Below are 19,042 nucleotides of genomic sequence, written 5' to 3' on the forward strand. Positions count from 1 at the left end.
TTATGCATGTTTAAAGGGAATTTGTACTTGTAATCACGCTTAATAAGAGATAATTAATAATCTTGTTAGGGTTAATTTGATTATAATTCAAGTGATCGCCGATAATAGTATATTTGTGCATTAAATTCAACCAACATAGGTTAAACAGGTTTAGGGTTAATCTATTGATTGCATGTTAATCAGAAAGCGCACATGAATACGATTAGAATAAAGTAGAGGCCTATTATTAGGGCAGGTTCAATCTCTTTTAGGTTGGATTTGTACCTTCATCCCCGGACCCTTATTTGGTTCATGACCTTATGGAGTTGACGATCTCTTGGATCGTTAAGGGGTGTAACCTTCATCCTATGAACGGTTTACAAGTTCCTTAAAAACTTGTTGGCGACTCTTTTGCTCTATCTTCTTCCCTTTTGGACGCCACCGTACTTTAGTGTATGATCACAGTGGGGTTCAAGCTAGTGGGATTTTAAAGGCTTGAAATTATTCCCTACAGTTTTTGGCGACTCCGCTGGGGAGGATTTCTATTTTAATTCCTGAATTTGTTTCGGCAATGATTTAGAATGAGTGGATGAGACTCGAAAAGTTCTAAGTATTTCATGTGCGTAATTTTGATTAACATTATTGTCATATGCATAAAAAAGATCTCATTGGAAAGACCATCCGTAATGAGTTAAAAACATAGGTTTTTACACGTAGGAAATTTGAGAAATATCTTTCACAACTAGGACTGAAATAACACCGCACGAAACTGGAAGATTTTATCGAGCACAGAAAGCTGCTGAGGCATGTGGGAAGTAGCGTCAGGGGCAAGAGCTTGGCGCCACACTTTTAGCCGTAGCGCCAGACGCCAGTATTGGCGCCAAGCACTACAATTAAAAGTTGGCGCCAGTCTCTGTTTGTTGGCGCCAATTTCCCCCAATACCGAGCCAGAAATATGCGTTCTAATTTCGACCGGTTTTTCGTATTGTTTACTCGATCCTACTCCCTGATTGAATTTTTTCTCACTTTTCTGAAACCCATATGTGTTCTACATATGGACATAACCCTCTGGGAATTCATGCTCCATCTACCCGATTGAACGCTCCGTGCAACAAAGGGTACATCCGAGAATGTTGAATTCACCAAACCATGGAAGCGAGTTTTTTTCTAAAACTCGCGGTGTCCCATCCACTCGTGCCAACCCTTCACGGTTAGGCTTCCGCGCGGTGCATCCGGAAAATTAACCATGGACCCTCTATTGACTAAACCATATCCCGAACTTTAGAGAACTAGAGCCATGGTTAGGTTGCAAACTCATTGCATCATATTGTGCCTACTTAACTAATTGTGCATTATTTGTTGTGCATACTCTATGTGATTTTTCCTAACCGTTTGTTTGACTTGTGTTAAGACTAAATAAACTGATTAATGACTAAAGGAATTTGTTTAATTAATTAATTAATTAATTTGAGCTTATAAATAAACATAAAATCGAGTCATAGTTCCTTTAAGTCAACCCGGATTTTTATTCCCGTATACTGCACAAATGTCAACTTGTTTTGGTCATATCCGGAGTTCTAGGAAGAACTACGAGTCGTACAACCTATGGATCTGTAGCCCCGAGTTTTATCTTTAATTTGGCGTTGGTTTCATCCCAATCAGAGTCGCAGATAAAAAGTAATTACTAAAATACCACAGTCTATCCAGTTTAATGCATATACGTGAAGTCTTAACTTAGTCTTTGCTTGAGTCTAGTCACATAGTCTAGCCACATGGTCATGACAAAAGTCTCAACATGTCACCTACACTCACTAGTCTTAGAATACACTTTGAGTATACATCACCAAGGTCATGTCTTAGGTTCATGCATGAGTCGGTCTTTTCCGTCGTTTAAGTTGGGGGTACATTCTATTCTTAATTCTTCATATTTCTCCATCTAAATCTTCTTTCGCATTGTTCCATATTTCTTCACTTCCTCCATAAATCGCATGTTGAATAAAGTTTGAGTCAAATAATTAACAATAAGTATCCCCAAATTTCCTTTCCCACAGTACTTGGTCGAGGAGAGAAGGGCGATTAATCAAGGACAACCGCTTTATTCAAGTCTCGCTTTTTGATAAACCGATTCGTCAAAAGAGGAAGGCTAAGAAGATAATGGCAACTCAAGAAGAAGTCAATGATCTTAAGAATCAACTGGCTACTGTGACTGAGACACTGAAACTTCTCGCACTTAGGGTCGATGACCCCGTGAAGCAACAACAGATGAACCTCATGCAAGAGAGTCTAAGCAAGCTATCTAGTGACTATAAATTTCAGGGCATGAGTTCGCAAGGGGTCTCGCTGGACAAAGAACTTCTTCCGCATAAGTTCAACGCCACTAACATCCCTAAATTCAAGGCAACAGATAACCCTTACTTCCATCTAAGAGCTTTTGAAACTATAATGAGCATTAAGGGTATCGATAAGAAGGTTTTCCCCTCTCTGTTCCCACTATCTCTCGAGACCGTTTGTCAACAATGGTTCTTTTCTCTCGAGAAAGAAAAAACCTCTTCTTGGGAGTCGATAACAAACGCTTTCATAGATAGATATAAGTGCAACATCCAAGACGAAACATACTACAGACAACTTGAGATGTTAAAACAAAAGGAAAACGAAGGGTTCACTTCTTTCTTCACTAAATGGAGGGAAACTTCTGCTAATATGGTCAAGGCTCCTACCGAAAAAGAATCTGTGAGGATGTTTATCAAGAATCTCCAAGGGAAGTATTCAAAGCACTTAAAGTACCAACACAACTTGAATACTTTCAAAGCTGTCTATAATATAGGCATTGACGTTGAAGATGACCTTCTGAAAGATAATAGTGCGAGAGGAAAGAAGAGCGACCATCCTTCTTCTTCCTCTAATGAGGTACATGCTACAAACACCTCTAAACCACAAATCCAAGATCAAAAAGGGTGTTCACTCCACTTGGTATAAGTTATGAAACGGCTTTCGAGAAGCTACATCACAAAGGACTAGTCATGCCCATAGGGCCCATCAAAGATCCGGTTCCAGAAGCCAGGCCACCTAAGTGGGATCCTAATAAGCATTGCAAATATCACCAAGGAAAGGGTCACGACACCGAGGAGTGTTGGAAACTCAAAGAAGCTATTCAAGATCTGATCGATGACAATGAAACTTCCGAGATTCTAGCCATCGAAGATGACCAAGCATCCTTTGATCCATCACTTCTTTTCACACCTGTAGGAGAGCCTATGATCGAGACAGCTTATATGACCTCTCTCGATGAAGTGGCCATAATTGAGGAGGATGAAAGTCTTTTCTTAGATAATACCAAGGAAGACTCGTCAAGTCTAAAAGAGGAAATTCGAAAACTGCAAGATGTCATTGCCATGGTCTTGAATGTGGTAGAAGGATTAGCAAATTGGGTGATGGCCATCGAACAAAATTCTCGCCAAGAGTTTAATGAAGAACTCAATGCTCCTAAGCCACAGGAAAAACGAACCATTGTAGAATACACACCAATAGGAATGACTTACAATGAAGCTTTTGACTGTCTTCACGATCAAGGTCTCATTCACTCCATTGGTCCCAGTCAAGACCCTCCATCTGAAAAATGTTCTCCTAATTGGGATCCAAATTCCTATTGTCGATACCATAAAGGTCGCGGTCACACTACTGAAAAGTGTCTCACCCTCAAGGATCGTGTTCAAGACTTCATTGATTCAAATCTCCTTCATGTTCCTCCGCGCGACAAGAAGGCCAAGATTAGTAACAATGGTAACAGTGGCTGTAATGGGAAGAAGAACGACTATCCTTCTTCTTCTGAAAACGCCCACTCTAGTAATAATGTTAGTACCTTTGACCATAATGATGTCTTAGCCGTAGACAATCAAGGATCTAAAAGGAAACCCAGCCGAGAGTTCACACCCATTGGAATGACCTACGATGCTGCTTTCGATCGTCTCTATGATCGAGGATTAATCAAACCTATTGGCCCTACCGAGGATCCAACACCAAAAAATCGATCTTCGAGATGGAATCCCAACTCCTATTGCAAGTACCATCAAGGAAACGGTCATACCACTGATGAATGCTACAGGTTTCAAAACCTCATTCAAGATCTCATAGAAGCAAACAAGATCCCATTGCCTCTAGCTAGCGAGAAGAACGAGTGATGATAAAGGAAGCAACACAAGACAAGAGACGAGCTTCAACGACAAGATTTCATGACCTCTTTTTCAATTTTTCCTTTCCCCAATAAGTCTAGCATAGGCACCTTTTCTTTTCCTTTAGATTATTTTTGTAGTTTTTCTTTTCTTTTCCCTTTTTAATTAAATGAGCATTTATTTCCTTATATATGATCATTTCATTACATTGCATTAAAAAAAAAAAAAAAAAAAAAAAAAAAAAAAAAAAAAAACCATGTCGAATTAAGCACAAGGTATACTAATGATTTGAGGCACCCCTTGTAGCCACATCATATCTCCTTTCGCTCTTCAATTTTACAAATCCTTTCTTCATAAACCACTTTGAGCCTCGTCTAACGATAGACCTTTCTTTTTTCAACCTACATTTACCTAACCTTGGGATGGGATGGTGTGCAACTTATGCAATTCTAAAAAGCATGAGTGAATTCAGAAAATTAAATTAAGCAAAAATAAATAAATAAAAGTGTACAAAAGGGCAAGTGTTCCAATGTCTTTGATATGAAAATATCTTCGATAAGAACACGTCTCAGATTGCGTCTCTTATCAAGTGCTCGGTACCTTGCCTGAGAAACATGAATGCCAAGTGAGTGATAGACCGCATGATCGAGATTGCTCACACTTATAAAAATAAAAATAAATGCTAAAGCAAAGAGAGCTAAAAAGGAGTAGAAACTCAAGCATAAAAATATAAAGATTCGAAAGCGAGGTTGCACACCTTGGGGGCTTATCTAGGGTCTTGAGCCTTTATCCCCTTCTTCTTTAGCCTTTAGCCTAACCACGTTACAACCCTTAAAAAGACCTTTTTGAGGTATACACATGATGAGTGACATTTATGTCACTCCTAAGGAGTAGTTTTAGAGTCCTTTCCGTGTTTATTTTCCCTTATTTTTCCTTTTATTCTCTTGTTTTCTCTTTAATAAAGTTTCTTGTTTATTTGGTAGTGTTGGAGCATTTTAGTTTATTTTCTTTATTTTATTAGCTTTAGTTTATTTTCGTATTTTATTTTACTTTATTTGCTTGTATAGTTTTTGTTTATTTTTATTAGTTTAGTTTTATGTCTCTTATTTTCTATTTTATTTTATCTATTTCTATTTTATTTATTTTATTCTATTTGTCGTGGTTTTGTTTTATTTCTTCCTTTGTTTATTTTCATTTTATTTTATTTTATCTTTGTCCCGATTCTCCCTTGTTTTTATTTGGTTGTGTAGGATCGTGCTCGGAGGTCGGAGGCTCGGGTCAAAGGTGTCAGTCCAAGAAGCTTTCAAGCCCCAAAGCTGCTGCCCAACCTTATCCATCACCGCACCCTTCGTTATCCTACACCACCCCAATCTACAGCCCTTGCTTCATCCCTGCTCCACCAGCCGCAACAGCACAAACCACACACCACCTTCGCAAACACCACACACACCAGCCAATTCACTCACCTGCTGCCACCCTCACACCACTCACCACCAGCCAACAACCACCTGACCACCAATTGCAGCAGCCACGCAACAGCCCCTGCTCCATTTCGCAACCCCCTGCTCTCACCACCTTACACGACCACAACCAAACACCACCACACAGCTGCCGCAACAGCCCCTGCTCCAATTCGCAACCCCCTGCTCTCACCTGCTGCCACCCTCACACCACCACACAGCTGTCGCAATAACCCCTCACTTCTAGTCGCCAACAACAACAGCAATCACCACCAGCTACCGCAACCTACCACAACCCAGACCACCGCAATAAACCGCTTTTAGCCACCCAAAACGGCAGCCCTTCACCACACCTGGTCCGCAACTACTCAAACCACCAATTAAGCAACCAATCAACCCCTCAATTAAGCAAAAATCAGAGCAATTAGCAATTTAATCAAGTTCGGGCAAACCGTTGGTGGTTCGGTCGAAGTTCGAGTCAGAGACTTTGTGGGTTTCGTTAATCGAAGAGGAGTGGTCGAACATACCCATGGTTCGACCGAACCAACCCCGTAGTTCGGCCGCACCAACCCGTGGTTCGACCGAACCACTTCACGAGCTTCTCACGCGAGTTTTAATGAAAATTGAACGGCCTTGATTGATTGCTGGTTGATGAAGATGTCGGTGATGATTTTTGAGCCATTGATGATGGTGGTATGATGATCAAAAAATCAGAGCAGCCTTAAAGGTCGAAGAAGAAGCTTGGGGGTCTGTTGGTTTTGGTGAGAATTAGGATTTGTGGGTTTTTTTATTTCTTTTTCTTTTTCTTTTATTTTTATTTCTTTGTTTTCTTTTCTCTTTTCTTATTTTCTTTCTTTTATTTTCATTTTTATTTTAGTTTCTTATTTTTACTTTTCCTTTTTAATTTTTTTTTCTTTTCTTTTCTTTTTCTATTTTTCCTAGCTTAATATAAATACCCAATTTTGGGGGTAATTAAAAGAACATTCAATAACTATCTATTCCTCTCTCTAATTAGTTTTAGGTTAGGTTAGGATTAGTCTTCTTTGGTAGAGAGAGAAAGTGAGGTTTTCTTCATTAATGAACTTGGATTTTGAAGAAGGAGCTTGCTCAATCCTTTGTAGACCTTCATCTTCAATTAATGAGCAATTTCTTACTCTCTCTCCTCTATTTTTATTTGTTTATTTTGATTATTATTTTAGTTGTTGGTATTGCTTGTTAATCATGTTTATCCTTGATTGTTTGTTAATTAATCTTGTTATTAACATGATTAGTGAGTAATTTCCCCATTAAGGGGATGGTTGTGGTGTAGTTGGACCTTGAGCATGTTCTAGGGTTTAGAATTGATTTATTTGTGATTAAAGTCTTTATATGCTTGATATTCTTTAATCTTCTTGCAAGTGCACATTGTTGGTTGATTAAAGGTGAATCTTTGCTAACAAGAAACGGAAGCTGACTTAGTTAAGGTTCATTAGTATCGATTGTTATTTAATAGTACCTCCTAGTATATGGTTCTAATGTGGAAACATAGAGGCTATGTTAGGAGAAGCCAATTGACCCCGGAAGGCGGCTAGATTGGATCCTTTATTTCGATATTCGAGCATGTTTAGTTCATAATTAATTCAATTTCTATGCCTTTGTTTATGTTCAAGTGAATGCTATACCTAAACCATTTCCCTTAATGTTTTATTTCTTGTTTTAGCTTTTTTAGACTTTAGTTTATTTATCCCCTATTCCGGACTAGCTTAATTGTCGATAACATTTGGTGGTGTTTATCGTTCTCTGTGGTTCGACCCCTATGCTTGCCTTATACTCGTATTAGGTTTGTTTAGGTTGTATAAATTGTATTTGATCTAGGGATAGACAATTGACGACGCGTTTATTCCCTTGTCAACACACTTGTGCGAGGTTTGGCTAGAGCTACGTTCGGCCTGATTCCTAACGGATACGTAGGCAACCTCACATCGAGGTGCGGCCGTAATAAAAATGCATTCATATTCACATTCACACACTTACACCATGATCATATCAAGGGATCTCCAATGCTCATCCCTATTCACTTAGAGCTAGACTTGGGGGCTTGATCCCTACATCATTAGCTTACCTAGCCTGAGAGTCACCACCATTTGACTCTTTTAACAAATAATATTTTCCCACACACTTAGCTCTTGCGGCCTAACTTTAGTGTCACTTTCATACACCGCACTGATACATGACAAAATATACTTCCCCTAGGAACCCTTTGTCATGAAATCTTAACGATGAAGCATGCCTTGTCACATCACTCATCACTCATAATTGTCATTACATAGAAGTATGAAGTGCTTAGCCTCCGTGCCTAAGTTACCCAAATACTTTCATCATGGAGTCAACCATTGAGATAGCCTAGGATGGATTAGTCCTTGCACCTTAAGAGATAGTATCGAATGACATTTGACTAAGCTCATTCAACATGCATCTTCAAACTTTCGATTCTTTTTCGCGTCTTTCCTTTTCGGGAGAAAGTCGGTACCCTCCACAAAAATGACGGAAAATTTTTGCTTTTTTGCATTTTCAAGTCACATAATCAACACTATGCACACACGGGTCATGAGTCTAACACATGTGTCATTTCACTTTGAGTCGAGTCAACCTCGAGTCAGTCAAACATATCGAGTCAAGTTTATACCTTGAGTCGTGTCAAGTCGATGAGTCAAGCAACATTAAGCCTTAGGTCAACCCTAAGATAATTAAAGAAATTGGTAAAGTTCTATAAATCAATACAGGTGCAGCAGAACAGGGAAGACCCTACTCCAGCGCCTGGCGCCAGAAATATTTCAGCAACGACAGAGCTCGAAGCCTCTCAGAAAGGTGATTTCGACTTCATACAGCAATTTCGGGTTCCTTGGTACGCCAGTTAGCCCCTATAAGCAATTTGACGTGATTAAGTAGTCAGTTTGATTACAATTGCAATAAGTGATCAACCTGATGAAAGATCGTCTCACTTAGCTTAAAGCTCCTAAGCATTGTCTCAAAAGCAGAAAAGACACCGACATACTGGTTTTAGCAGAAATAAAATTCAGACAAGCCTTAGAGATCGACAAACGTTGGTCTTCGGAAATTTTTCTTCAGAAAATTATCGCAACAAACATTCAAGCACCAAAGCTCTATTGTTCAGAGACGCGTGAACATTTCCATCAGAAGCTCTTTTGCTCCAGAGACGCGTGGGCATATCATCAAAGCTCTTTTGCTCCAGAGACGCGTGGACATTTCATTCAAGCTCTTTTGCTCCAGAGACGCGTGGACATTTCATTCAAGCTCTTTTGTTCAGAGACGCATGGACATTTCCTATTTTCAAGCTCTTTTGTTCAGAGACGCGTGGACATTTCCTATTTTCAAGCTCTTTTGTTCAGAGACGCGTGGACATTTCCTACAAGCTCTTTTGCTCAGAGATGCGTGGGCATCCTATTATCAAGCTTTTCGTTCAGAGATGCGTGGACACATCATTCAGAAGATCATATCAAAAAGAAGCTCTTTGTTCATAGACGAGTGAACATCGAAACAGCAAGGTGGCGTTCCCTGGATCATGGAGAGTTGTCATAAACAGCTGAAGATTGTTTCAAGAGAAGCAATCTTCGACAGTATTCCTTGGACGCGGAATATTATCAATGCGGATGAGGATTGTTTCGAGAGAAATAATCTTCGATAATAATCCCTAGGATGTGGAATATTATCATTGCGGAGGAGGATAGTTTCAGGCGAAGCAATCTTCTAATTTGGAAGCAGTTACGGGCGTAGCGGTTTTCAAGCGGGATGACATTCTCTAGCTTGCAGGAGGTCATCAAAACAATAAAGCAGCAACAATCGGTTACTTTCAGAGACGTGTGCTCGACGGTGCAAGATACGCGTTTCTTAACTCTTTTATCTGTTTAACTAACACTAGTTTGCAGGTATCGGCGTTACAAGAGTGATTTAGGATCGCAGAACGTTCTGAATCATTCTCCGTCCCTATCGATACTTTGACTTTCGTTTATGAAACTTGCGTTTCTCCAAACTCAGTCAAAGTGGGGGCTTCTGTAGACACCCATTTGTGTCTCCCCAAAACCAAACCCGGTGATGAGTACCTTTCACGTCGAATCATAATCGAATGAAACGAAGTGTGGAAAGGTCTAGTGTAGCGGAAAGTTTTATTTCTTTTCTCTTCTCCCTGTTTTTGAAAACTTTATTTTTAAGAAAACAGCCAATCCAGTTTGTTTGGTCCATGATATGGGTCCAATAGTGGTGTAGTTGGATAGGGCTTGCAAAGACCTTTCCAACGATATATTATAAGCCCAATTCCGATGAATATTGAGGAAGTTATGACCAATTTACTGAACTGGGCCTGGTTTGAGCTTTATGTACGGCCCAATGATCTAGGGGAGGGCCTAATATGATTTATCATTCCTAATGCAATTAGGAATGGTTTTAGTCTTCTAGAATCTTCTAGAAGGTTCTTTTCATTCCTAATTCAATTAGCATTGATAAGTTGACTTTGTTGACTTTTCAGAGTTTTAATCAAGATCAAATAGCATTTTCGAAGAAATTATATTATTTTATCTTCTAGTACGGGAAATTTATCAGATTTTCGAAAACGCGTTGAAATCCATTTTGGTGTTGTAGGGAATAGTTTCAAGCCTTTAAAATCCCACTAGCCTGAACCCCACTGTGATCATACACTAAAGTACGGTGGCGTCCAAAAGGGAAGAAGATAGAGCAAAATAGTCGCCAAAAAGTTTTGAAGGAACTTGTAAACCATCACGAGGTGAAGGTTACACCCCTTAACGATCCAAGAGATCGTCAACTCCATAAGGTCATGAACCAAATAAGGGTTTGGGGATGAAGGTACAAATCCAACCTAAAAGAGATTGAACATGCCCTAATAATAGGCCTCTACTTTATTCTGCTCATATTCATGTGCGCTTTCTGATTAACATGCAATCAATAGGTTAACCCTAAACCTGTTTAATTTATGTTGGTTGAATATAATGCACAGATAAACTATTATTGGCGATCACTTGAATTATAATCACAATTAACCTAACAAGATTATTAATTATCTTATTAAGCATGATTCCAAGTACCAATTCCCTTTAAACATGCATAAAAGGTGATCAAGCAATAACAATATAAATCATCAAGCAACATAAGAAATAATCAACATCATTAATAATAATAATATCAATCATAATCATAATCATATTAAAGCATAGCAAGATCCTAGGCATGATACTAACAAGATTAATAACAAACCCTAGCATGTCACTAAGCATTAAAAATCAAATCTTTAACCCTAACATGAATTAATATTAGGAAGAAAATAAAAGGCATCATAACAATCATATTTAATATTAAAGTTACCCTAGACATGATACTAGGAATATCATAACAACAATGTAAACATGATTTCTACATCATAAATCAATTAATCAATTAAAGTACTTACTTGGATGCCTCGTACCTCTTTCTAATAACAAAATACACACGTTAGTAACTTCAAGGAAAATAATAATCAAAGCAATTAAATTAAATAATTGAAAGAGAGATTTGGGACCAAACCCTCAGAAATTAAAACCTTTCACGTCTAGGGCGAAGGCAACTTCGAATATGGCTAGGTGTTTCTAGATCTAATGAATGCGGAATTTTGTATGAAAACCAAAGTTTAGAAAAGAAAGAATGCCAAAAGATTAAGAATTGAGAATTGATGAAAGAAAGATGATGAATAAAGAGAATTGGAGAATGTTGATGATTATTGATTGTAGATTGTAGAAAATTGATAATCGGTGATTGGAGATAATTGGTGATGGCTGATTGTAGATGATGAAGATAGTTGATGAAGACTTAAGAATAAGGAGAATTCGTGAATGAAAACGGAGTTTTTGATACGATATTTATAGAGAAAATCATCCAAAAAAGATGATTTATCAAAACAGAGTATGAAGACCACAGAAACAACTTGGCGCCAGCCCTGGCTCATTGGCGCCAGGACTAGTGGCTAGCGCCAGGCGCCAATGGCTGGCGTCTGGCGCCAATCCTGGTTTCAGGCACCAAGGCCTGGGGTTGGACGCCAAACCGGCTTTTAACACGTTTTCGAAACTATGATAATTTTACCGTATTGGAAGATAAAATAATATAATTTCCGTCGAAAATGCTATTTGATCTAATTAAAACTCTAAAGAATCCTAATTGAATTAAGAATGATAAGACCTTCTAGAATGTTCTAGAAGACCAAAACCATTCCTAATTACATTAGGAATGATAAATCATATTAGGCCCTCCCCTAGATCATTGGGCCGTACTTAAAACTCAAACCGGGCCCAGTTCAGTAAATTGGCCATAACTTCCTCAATATTCATCGGAATTGGGCTTATAATATATCATTGGAAAGGTCTTTGCAAGCCCTATCCAACTACACGACTATTGGACCCTTATCATGGACCAACCAAACTGGATTGGCTGTTTTCTTAAAATAAAGTTTTCAAAAACAGAGAGAAGAGAAAGGAAAAGAAATAAAACTTTCCGCAACACTAGACCTTTCCACACTTTCGTTTCATTCGATCATGATTCGACGTGAAAGGTACTCATCACTGGGTTTGGTTTTGGGGAGACACAAATGGGTGTCTACAGGTGTCCAACCCCAGGCCTTAGCGCCTGATAAGTCTATTTTATATATATTTTTATTCCCGATCCCATGGTCATATTTGTGCTTATTTGAGCTCTACGGAGCTATTTTTATTACTAATATACGTTTTCTAGTGTTTTTGTAGAGTTGGTATTATTTTGTAGGAATTTGCAGATTTATGATAATTCCCGAGCTTATTTAAGCCACTACAAAAATATTAGAGACGGAGCGTATTTTATGACCGTATATTTAAAGCCCAAGATCGAGTTAAAGGAATTTAATTCGGTGATTAAGGGCTCGATTAGTAAAGAAGTTCAATTATAAGCTACTATTACGGACCAAGTAATGAAGCCACAAAACATATGACAAACAATAAAGGTCCAAGAGTAAACAAGAAGGTCCAAGGAATAAGCCCATATAATATCACATCAGGTCTGCTGGACATAAAATGGCGAGCCCGATCGGGCGGCCCAATTCCCGATCGGGCGAGTGTGTTGCAGTTTTCTTGCTCAAGTCGGTTTGCTACAGCTTTGGGCCCATTGATAATATCCATCTTTCACGGTTAAAGGAGAGGAGCATGCTTGTGGGCTATTTTTATTTGGGCTTGCTAAGTTTGGGTTTTGTTTGCTGATGATGTCGGTGTAATAGTAGTAGTTGATTGGGAATCAAATTGCTTTTCCTTTCTTTATAAAAGGAGGGAGTTACGTAGGTTTTTAGCTAGCTTTTATTTAGGAGTTTTCTTAGTTTTTAGTCTTAGTCTTAGTTTTAGTTTTTAAGTTAGTTTTCTTTTCTATTTCTCTCTCTAACTTTTTTCTCTCCTTTTAATTAAACTCTTAGTATTACTTTCTCTTTTATTTCTTCTCCCTTAATCTTATTTATTTAATTTATTCCTTTCATCATGATTTATTTTATTATTTTGATTAGTTTAGTTTTTAATATGTGTGAGTAGTTTAATTTCTAGGGTTTGTGGGGATCCATAAATAATATGAAGGGGTAATTTATTGTTGTTGATTATCAATGCTAGATTAATTTCCTATTGATTGGATTAATGCTCTGTGACTAGATTAGGCCTATCTTTTATGCATGAGTTTGACAATATTGATTCAAGAATCGAGAGATGAGAATTAATGTTTAGGTCTAGTTTCAATAGGCAAGTTAATTTATAAATGGTTAAGTCAAGATTCGAGAGATGAGATTTAATACCGATAAATTAATTGTGTGATTGTAATAAGTAGCGAGAGCCCTTTACAATCTGGTTAATTGATGCATTAATGATTGACTATTATTGATTGTTGGTATTGCATGATAATTTCTTATTGGATTGTTTTAATGTTTTACAATTGCGGCTTGTAAAAGTATAGCAATATTAAATTGATGAATCGAGCAGATGTTAATTTGATATTAAAGGCTATTTTCAATAAGAGCTTAGATCTAGTAAATTGCGAGAGCCTGTTAGATCTATGTTGATTAATAAATTGCGAGAGCCTGTTAATCATGTTACTTATGCAATGTCAATGATTGATTACTATGTTTTACCCTGGAGTATTGTTTATTGGTGAACCTATGCCCTAGATCTCTTTATATATCGTTTTCTCCCTACTCTTATTCTTTTTAGTTTAGTTTCATACTTAATTATAAATATTGGTTACTCAAATAATTTAGATTATAATAATTAATTAGGAGTAAAAAGACTTGTTTCCCTGTGGAGATCGACCCTACTTCCCTATCTACCTTAGCTAGTGATTTAGGTAATCATTTTTTATTAGGGGATACGACTTTACCCTGTCAAAATTTGGCGTCGTTGCCGGGGAAACGGTTTTATTTTTATTTCTAATTATTATTAGAGTCTAGATTATTTTTAATTTTTTTTTAATTTTTAGTTTTATTTTTTTTTATGAGTTGAAAATATCCATGCTTATGTCACTACAAGAATTATATAATTTTTATGCAGCACCTAACTACTGTAGTTGTCAACGTCTTTGTCATGAAAATCCCGAATGCCCTTATAGTGAGTTTTTTGTGCGTGCTCCGGATGATTTTAGAGTCTTTCCATATACATATGATCATATTCGGAAACGATTAGTTGCTAATGAAAGTTATTGGAAGGCTCTTTATGAAAAAGTCTATGGACACTATAATAGTATGAATGTTATTGAGGATGAAGAACCATCGGTTATAGAATTTGTGGTTGAAAAATCATTGGTTGACGAATCGGTGATTGAAAAATCATTAGTTGTAGAAGCGGTGGTTGATAATTCCTTTGTTGATGATGAGGTTATTTGTGAGGGTAAAATTTTAAAGTCATTATTGGATGATAAAGACAATGACTACCTCCATGTTCGTTCTATTGATTCTAAATTTTTAGCGGAGGAAGTAGAAGGTTGTGGTGTATTTTCATCTCCCTCTTTTGATTTTTCTTTCTACCCTGAGTTCTCTTTATGTGCTCCTAACTTTTTCTTTGTAGGGATAAATGTGCTTGCTATTAAGCCCTATATAGTGCTTAATGAAATGTTTGCAGGAGCGTTTGATAAGTTACTCAAGGCATTGAATTCTTCCGATTGAGAGAAGGAGTATGGTCGAGCGGGACCTTGATAAACTAGCGCTTTGCGGGAGGCAACCCGTATTTTGTTGTTTTTTATTTAGTTTTTTATTTATTTATTTGTTTGTGTGTTTTCTTTTTGTTTTGTTTTAGAGAGGTAGAGGAGAGTATATCTTATATTTGTGGGAGTGTGATTTTGTGCAGAGATACTAGAAAAGTTGAGAAAAGATCGAAGGGCTAAAGGAATCCCGGGGTAATTAGCAGCAGCAAGCTGCCCCGTCAAATCAGTAGCACGGGCCCGATCGGGCAGAGCTCGCCCGATCGGGCGCGCGTACGCGTCAGCAAACTTAGTCAACTTCGACAGGCTATAACTTTTGCGTTTCTTATCCGATTTTTGCGTGTGACCTGTCGTTGGAAAGCTCTTCAAGTCTAGTTTCCAATGCAATTGGAATAACTGCATTATCATTTATATATCAAAAGTTATGATCAGAATAGTGAACCTGACTCAAATTTGAACTTTTTCCCACTAACACTTTGTTTCTTTCTTGCCCAATTTTGTTCCAAAAAGATGTATTGCAATCCTCGAGACTTTGGTGACATTGATGTGGTGATGATGAAGAGTAGTCACCTTGACTACTAGCTTCCCTTTAAGACAATGAGGACATTGTCTGATTTAGCTTGGGGGGAGGTTCTCGTGTTCGTATGGTACATCTTTCACTCTTTCTCTTCTCTTTTTACTTTTATTTTTCTTAGTACAGATTTTATTGCTTTCTTAGGTTAGTTTTATTCCAATGAATTGATCATGATTTGATGTTTGATTGCCTTGAAACCTTAACATGCGTCAATTTTGTCCAACTACTTGTGAATATAGTGCTTGACTAGTTGATTTGGTAAGGAATGTGTGATAGTTCCATAGTTCCTGGTATGTCAATGAATTTGAGTATTGGTTTGCAACTATTAGTAATATTTATATGATTCATTATTATGCACATTGTGGAGGACGAAGGTATTTGTTCTTTTAGGTACCCTCCAGACATTGTAGATACATTTGTTCCCTTCTTGCTACCCATATTGTTGCCTTGACTTTTTGTTGTTTATTAGCCATATTACAAGCCTATTTTTGACCCCATTTAGAGGACTCGAGACGACGAATGGGGTCACAACACAACATCATGCCTTTGCTTCATCTTAACGGCTTTATGTCATTTCGAGGTCTTGATATTTTACAGGGTGAGTTGAAGAGGATGAGAGAGTTATCTTATGATGTGTTGGATAGGTGTGGGTGTGCGTTGCTGACAACGCACGGTCTCCCATGTGCATGCACCATGTGGACAGCAATTCTTGCAGGGATAGGGTTGTATTTGGATCAGGTCCATCCATTTTGGAAGACATTAGTGATCGGTGAAGGCGTTGACATTCCCGTTTTTGCTGATGAGTCGGAACAGGATGCAACCTTGTTTAGGTCTTTGGTGGATGAGGTCTTAGATCGTGATCCAAGCTTTGTGCGGGGTATCAACCGGGTCCTATTTGAGGAGCTACACCGAGATCAGACTGATTTTACTGATCCAGAGGTCAACGAGACAACAAGGGGTCGACCACCCACAGGTCAATGGTCTACGTCTACTAGACGTAATCGCAGCAGATTTGAGCATATTTTGGGTTCTCGTGGCCGTCGAGGTGGTCGTAGGGGTGGTCATCGGGGTGGTCGTACGACACCGATTTATACAGCTTCAGGTTCATATTATTATTATTATTATTATTATTATTATTATTATTATTATTATTATTATTATTATTATTATTATTATTATTATTATTATTATTATTATTATTATTATTAATGGCTAATTTGTGCACACTTGTAGGGAATGATTTGAACTTGGAGGAATTCGCATATTTGGATAAAGTTCCAGCCTTTATGCTTCCATTTCTACGAGGGTGGAGTGATCCGCTTGGTGATGGTAACTGTGAATTTCGATGTGTTGCAGATTTCTTCATAGGTGACCAGCATGAATGGATATTAGCTCGACGATCGATTGCAAATGAGGTTGGTCATCATCGAGACATTTATTCTCGAGTGTACAGAGTTGAACAGTTAGATGTTGCAATCAACCGTATCACATGGACTGGAGGGAGATGCGGCACAGATCATTGGATGGTTGCTTTTGATGACTTGTTTCCGATTGCTAACTTTTATAATGTCGCTGTTATGTGTTTTGGTGTTGGTATAGATGGTCGTGGTGTGTTACCATGCATCACTGTGCTACCTTGGACTGCTCCGTCAACAGCAACTGGTCCGTATAGGGAGTTTTGCATACTGCCTTTAGGGTGGCATTTTGTGCGATTGGAGTTTGAAGATAATTTCCAGTTCCTCCTATTGCTACTACTTGGTTCGATATATGTGACGATACCGTTACAGGTTGGGAGGATCGATATCAACATAGGCGCGCTACTTGGAACACTCTAGCTAATAGTCAATGATGTGATTGATAGGAGATTTTATTGCATTGTTAATACCGAACTCTTAATTTAATAATTTTATTCAGTTAATAATGTCCCAATAATTATTAACTCCTAAATCTATAAACTAAAAAAAAGGTCCAAATATAATGATGTCCCAACAATTATTAAATCCAAATCTAATATAAAAATAAAAACAAAAAAAACAAAATCCAAATCTAATAATGTCCCAACAATTATTAACTCCAAAGCTAATAAACCAAAAAAAAAAAAAAAGGGGGGGGGGGAAAAATCCAAATCTAATGATGTCCCAATAATTATTAACTCCAAATCTAATAATTAAAAAAAAAATCCAAATTAAACAAATCTAATAATTAAAAAAAATATATCAAGCTTCTAACATGTCATTCCACAACTTGATTGCTTCCTGCGCCTCGATCACTGTGGGGGTGATGTTGCCTCCTTGCTCAGCTATGAACTTGCGTAATGGAGACATGAATAATTGCACCCGCTACACAAATGAAATTAAATCGTGTAAGACAAATTAAATAACATTATTAAATGAATAAAGGTAATGAAATTAAATTAAAAAAATTAATTAAATCAACTTAAATATAAGAAATTAAATAGTGAAATAAACTTACAAAATCTACGTTTGTCCTGTCGGGTCGAGGTGGTGGGCCAAGCACTGCATCAGGACTCATAAGAAGTGGATGTGAGTACGTGTAGAACCAGCCCTCGTAATCATCAGAACAAGTAGGCTCCTCGTCCAACAATGGCAAATAGTCTGAGAGGGATATACAGTAAGTCCCGACATTAAATCTGCCCCAAAACTGTGGTGCACTTGCAGAGCTAACCGCGTAATTCCGTGTCTCATATGCCGGTCGGCTCGCATAATCTGGTGTAAAACAGGGAGGAGGGATCCCCTGAACGAACCCAAGCTGTCGTACAACTCTGTCAGGGTGGTATGGCTCAACAATGTCTCGATACTGTATCCAACCCAAATAAGTAGTTCTCGAGACCGAATGAGCTGGACTCAAAGTATAAGGCCTCCAAATAACCTACAAGCAATTACAGATAAAAAAAAAACAAATTATTATTATTAACTTGTAAATCCAAAAATTAAAATTTATAATAAATATTTAGCCAAAAAATATACCTCTCGATCGGTCATCTGCTCAAGGCGTCTACGAAAAGAAACTACACGATGGTAGTCCCTTTCCTGAATCTGTGTGTCCCACCTGGCGGCTCGAGCATCAGTCGATGTTATGGCTAAACAACCCTGAACAGGTTGAAATGCAGGAAAATACTCGTAAATCCAAGACTGTAACAACGTCAAACACCCAGCAATCTGTTTGCAACCTATCCGTGAGGCAACGCCTAACTGCCGATACAAATAAGCAAGGGTAGCTGAACCCCATGAATAATGACAAAGCTGAACATCCTTCTTCTTCACCTCTAAGATGCAAGAAGGAGGAATACGACTACCACTCTTATCGACAAAAATAGTGCTTCCTAGAACTAACAACAAGAAACCCTGCACCTGGATATTAGCATCACCTCTCTCTGCTAGGCATCTCTCATATATGGCCTGACTTGACACACCCCCCCCCCCCCCCCGTTATTCCAAATGGCTGCTGGCTTGGCAACAAGTTTGTCTGCTCCTATCCCTTAAAAATTCTGAAAGTCAGCCTTCAAAGACGCAACACCGCTTTGCTCTACAACAGCATCACCCTCCACAGGTAACCCAAGTATGTACTGTACATCATGGAGCATAATAGTCATCTCGCCGAACGGGAAG

At 38.1% G+C, this 19,042-nt stretch overlaps 1 protein-coding gene across 1 annotated transcript; it reads left to right on the forward strand.

Annotated features, from left to right (window-relative positions):
• The first annotated feature begins 15,932 nt into the window (after window positions 1-15,932).
• LOC145627632 (uncharacterized) lies at window positions 15,933-17,248 on the forward strand. The gene is made up of 2 exons (XM_081679997.1): window positions 15,933-16,515; window positions 16,647-17,248. Exons 1-2 carry the CDS (start codon window positions 15,933-15,935, stop codon window positions 17,246-17,248), a joined length of 1,185 nt encoding a protein of 394 aa, XP_081536123.1.
• The last annotated feature ends 1,794 nt before the right edge of the window (window positions 17,249-19,042 follow it).

The sequence above is a fragment of the Chenopodium album genome, chromosome 4 (genome assembly GCF_948465745.1).
Source record: "Chenopodium album chromosome 4, dcCheAlbu1.1, whole genome shotgun sequence".
NCBI classification, from domain to species: Eukaryota; Viridiplantae; Streptophyta; class Magnoliopsida; order Caryophyllales; family Amaranthaceae; genus Chenopodium; species Chenopodium album.

Bases quoted from the DNA above. Each gene is read 5' to 3' on its own strand.
- LOC145627632 (XM_081679997.1), top strand. From the start codon at position 15,933: ATGGGGTCACAACACAACATCATGCCTTTGCTTCATCTTAACGGCTTT. The intron at 16,516-16,646 runs GTTCATATTATT...GCACACTTGTAG, and splicing joins ACCGATTTATACAGCTTCAG to GGAATGATTTGAACTTGGAG.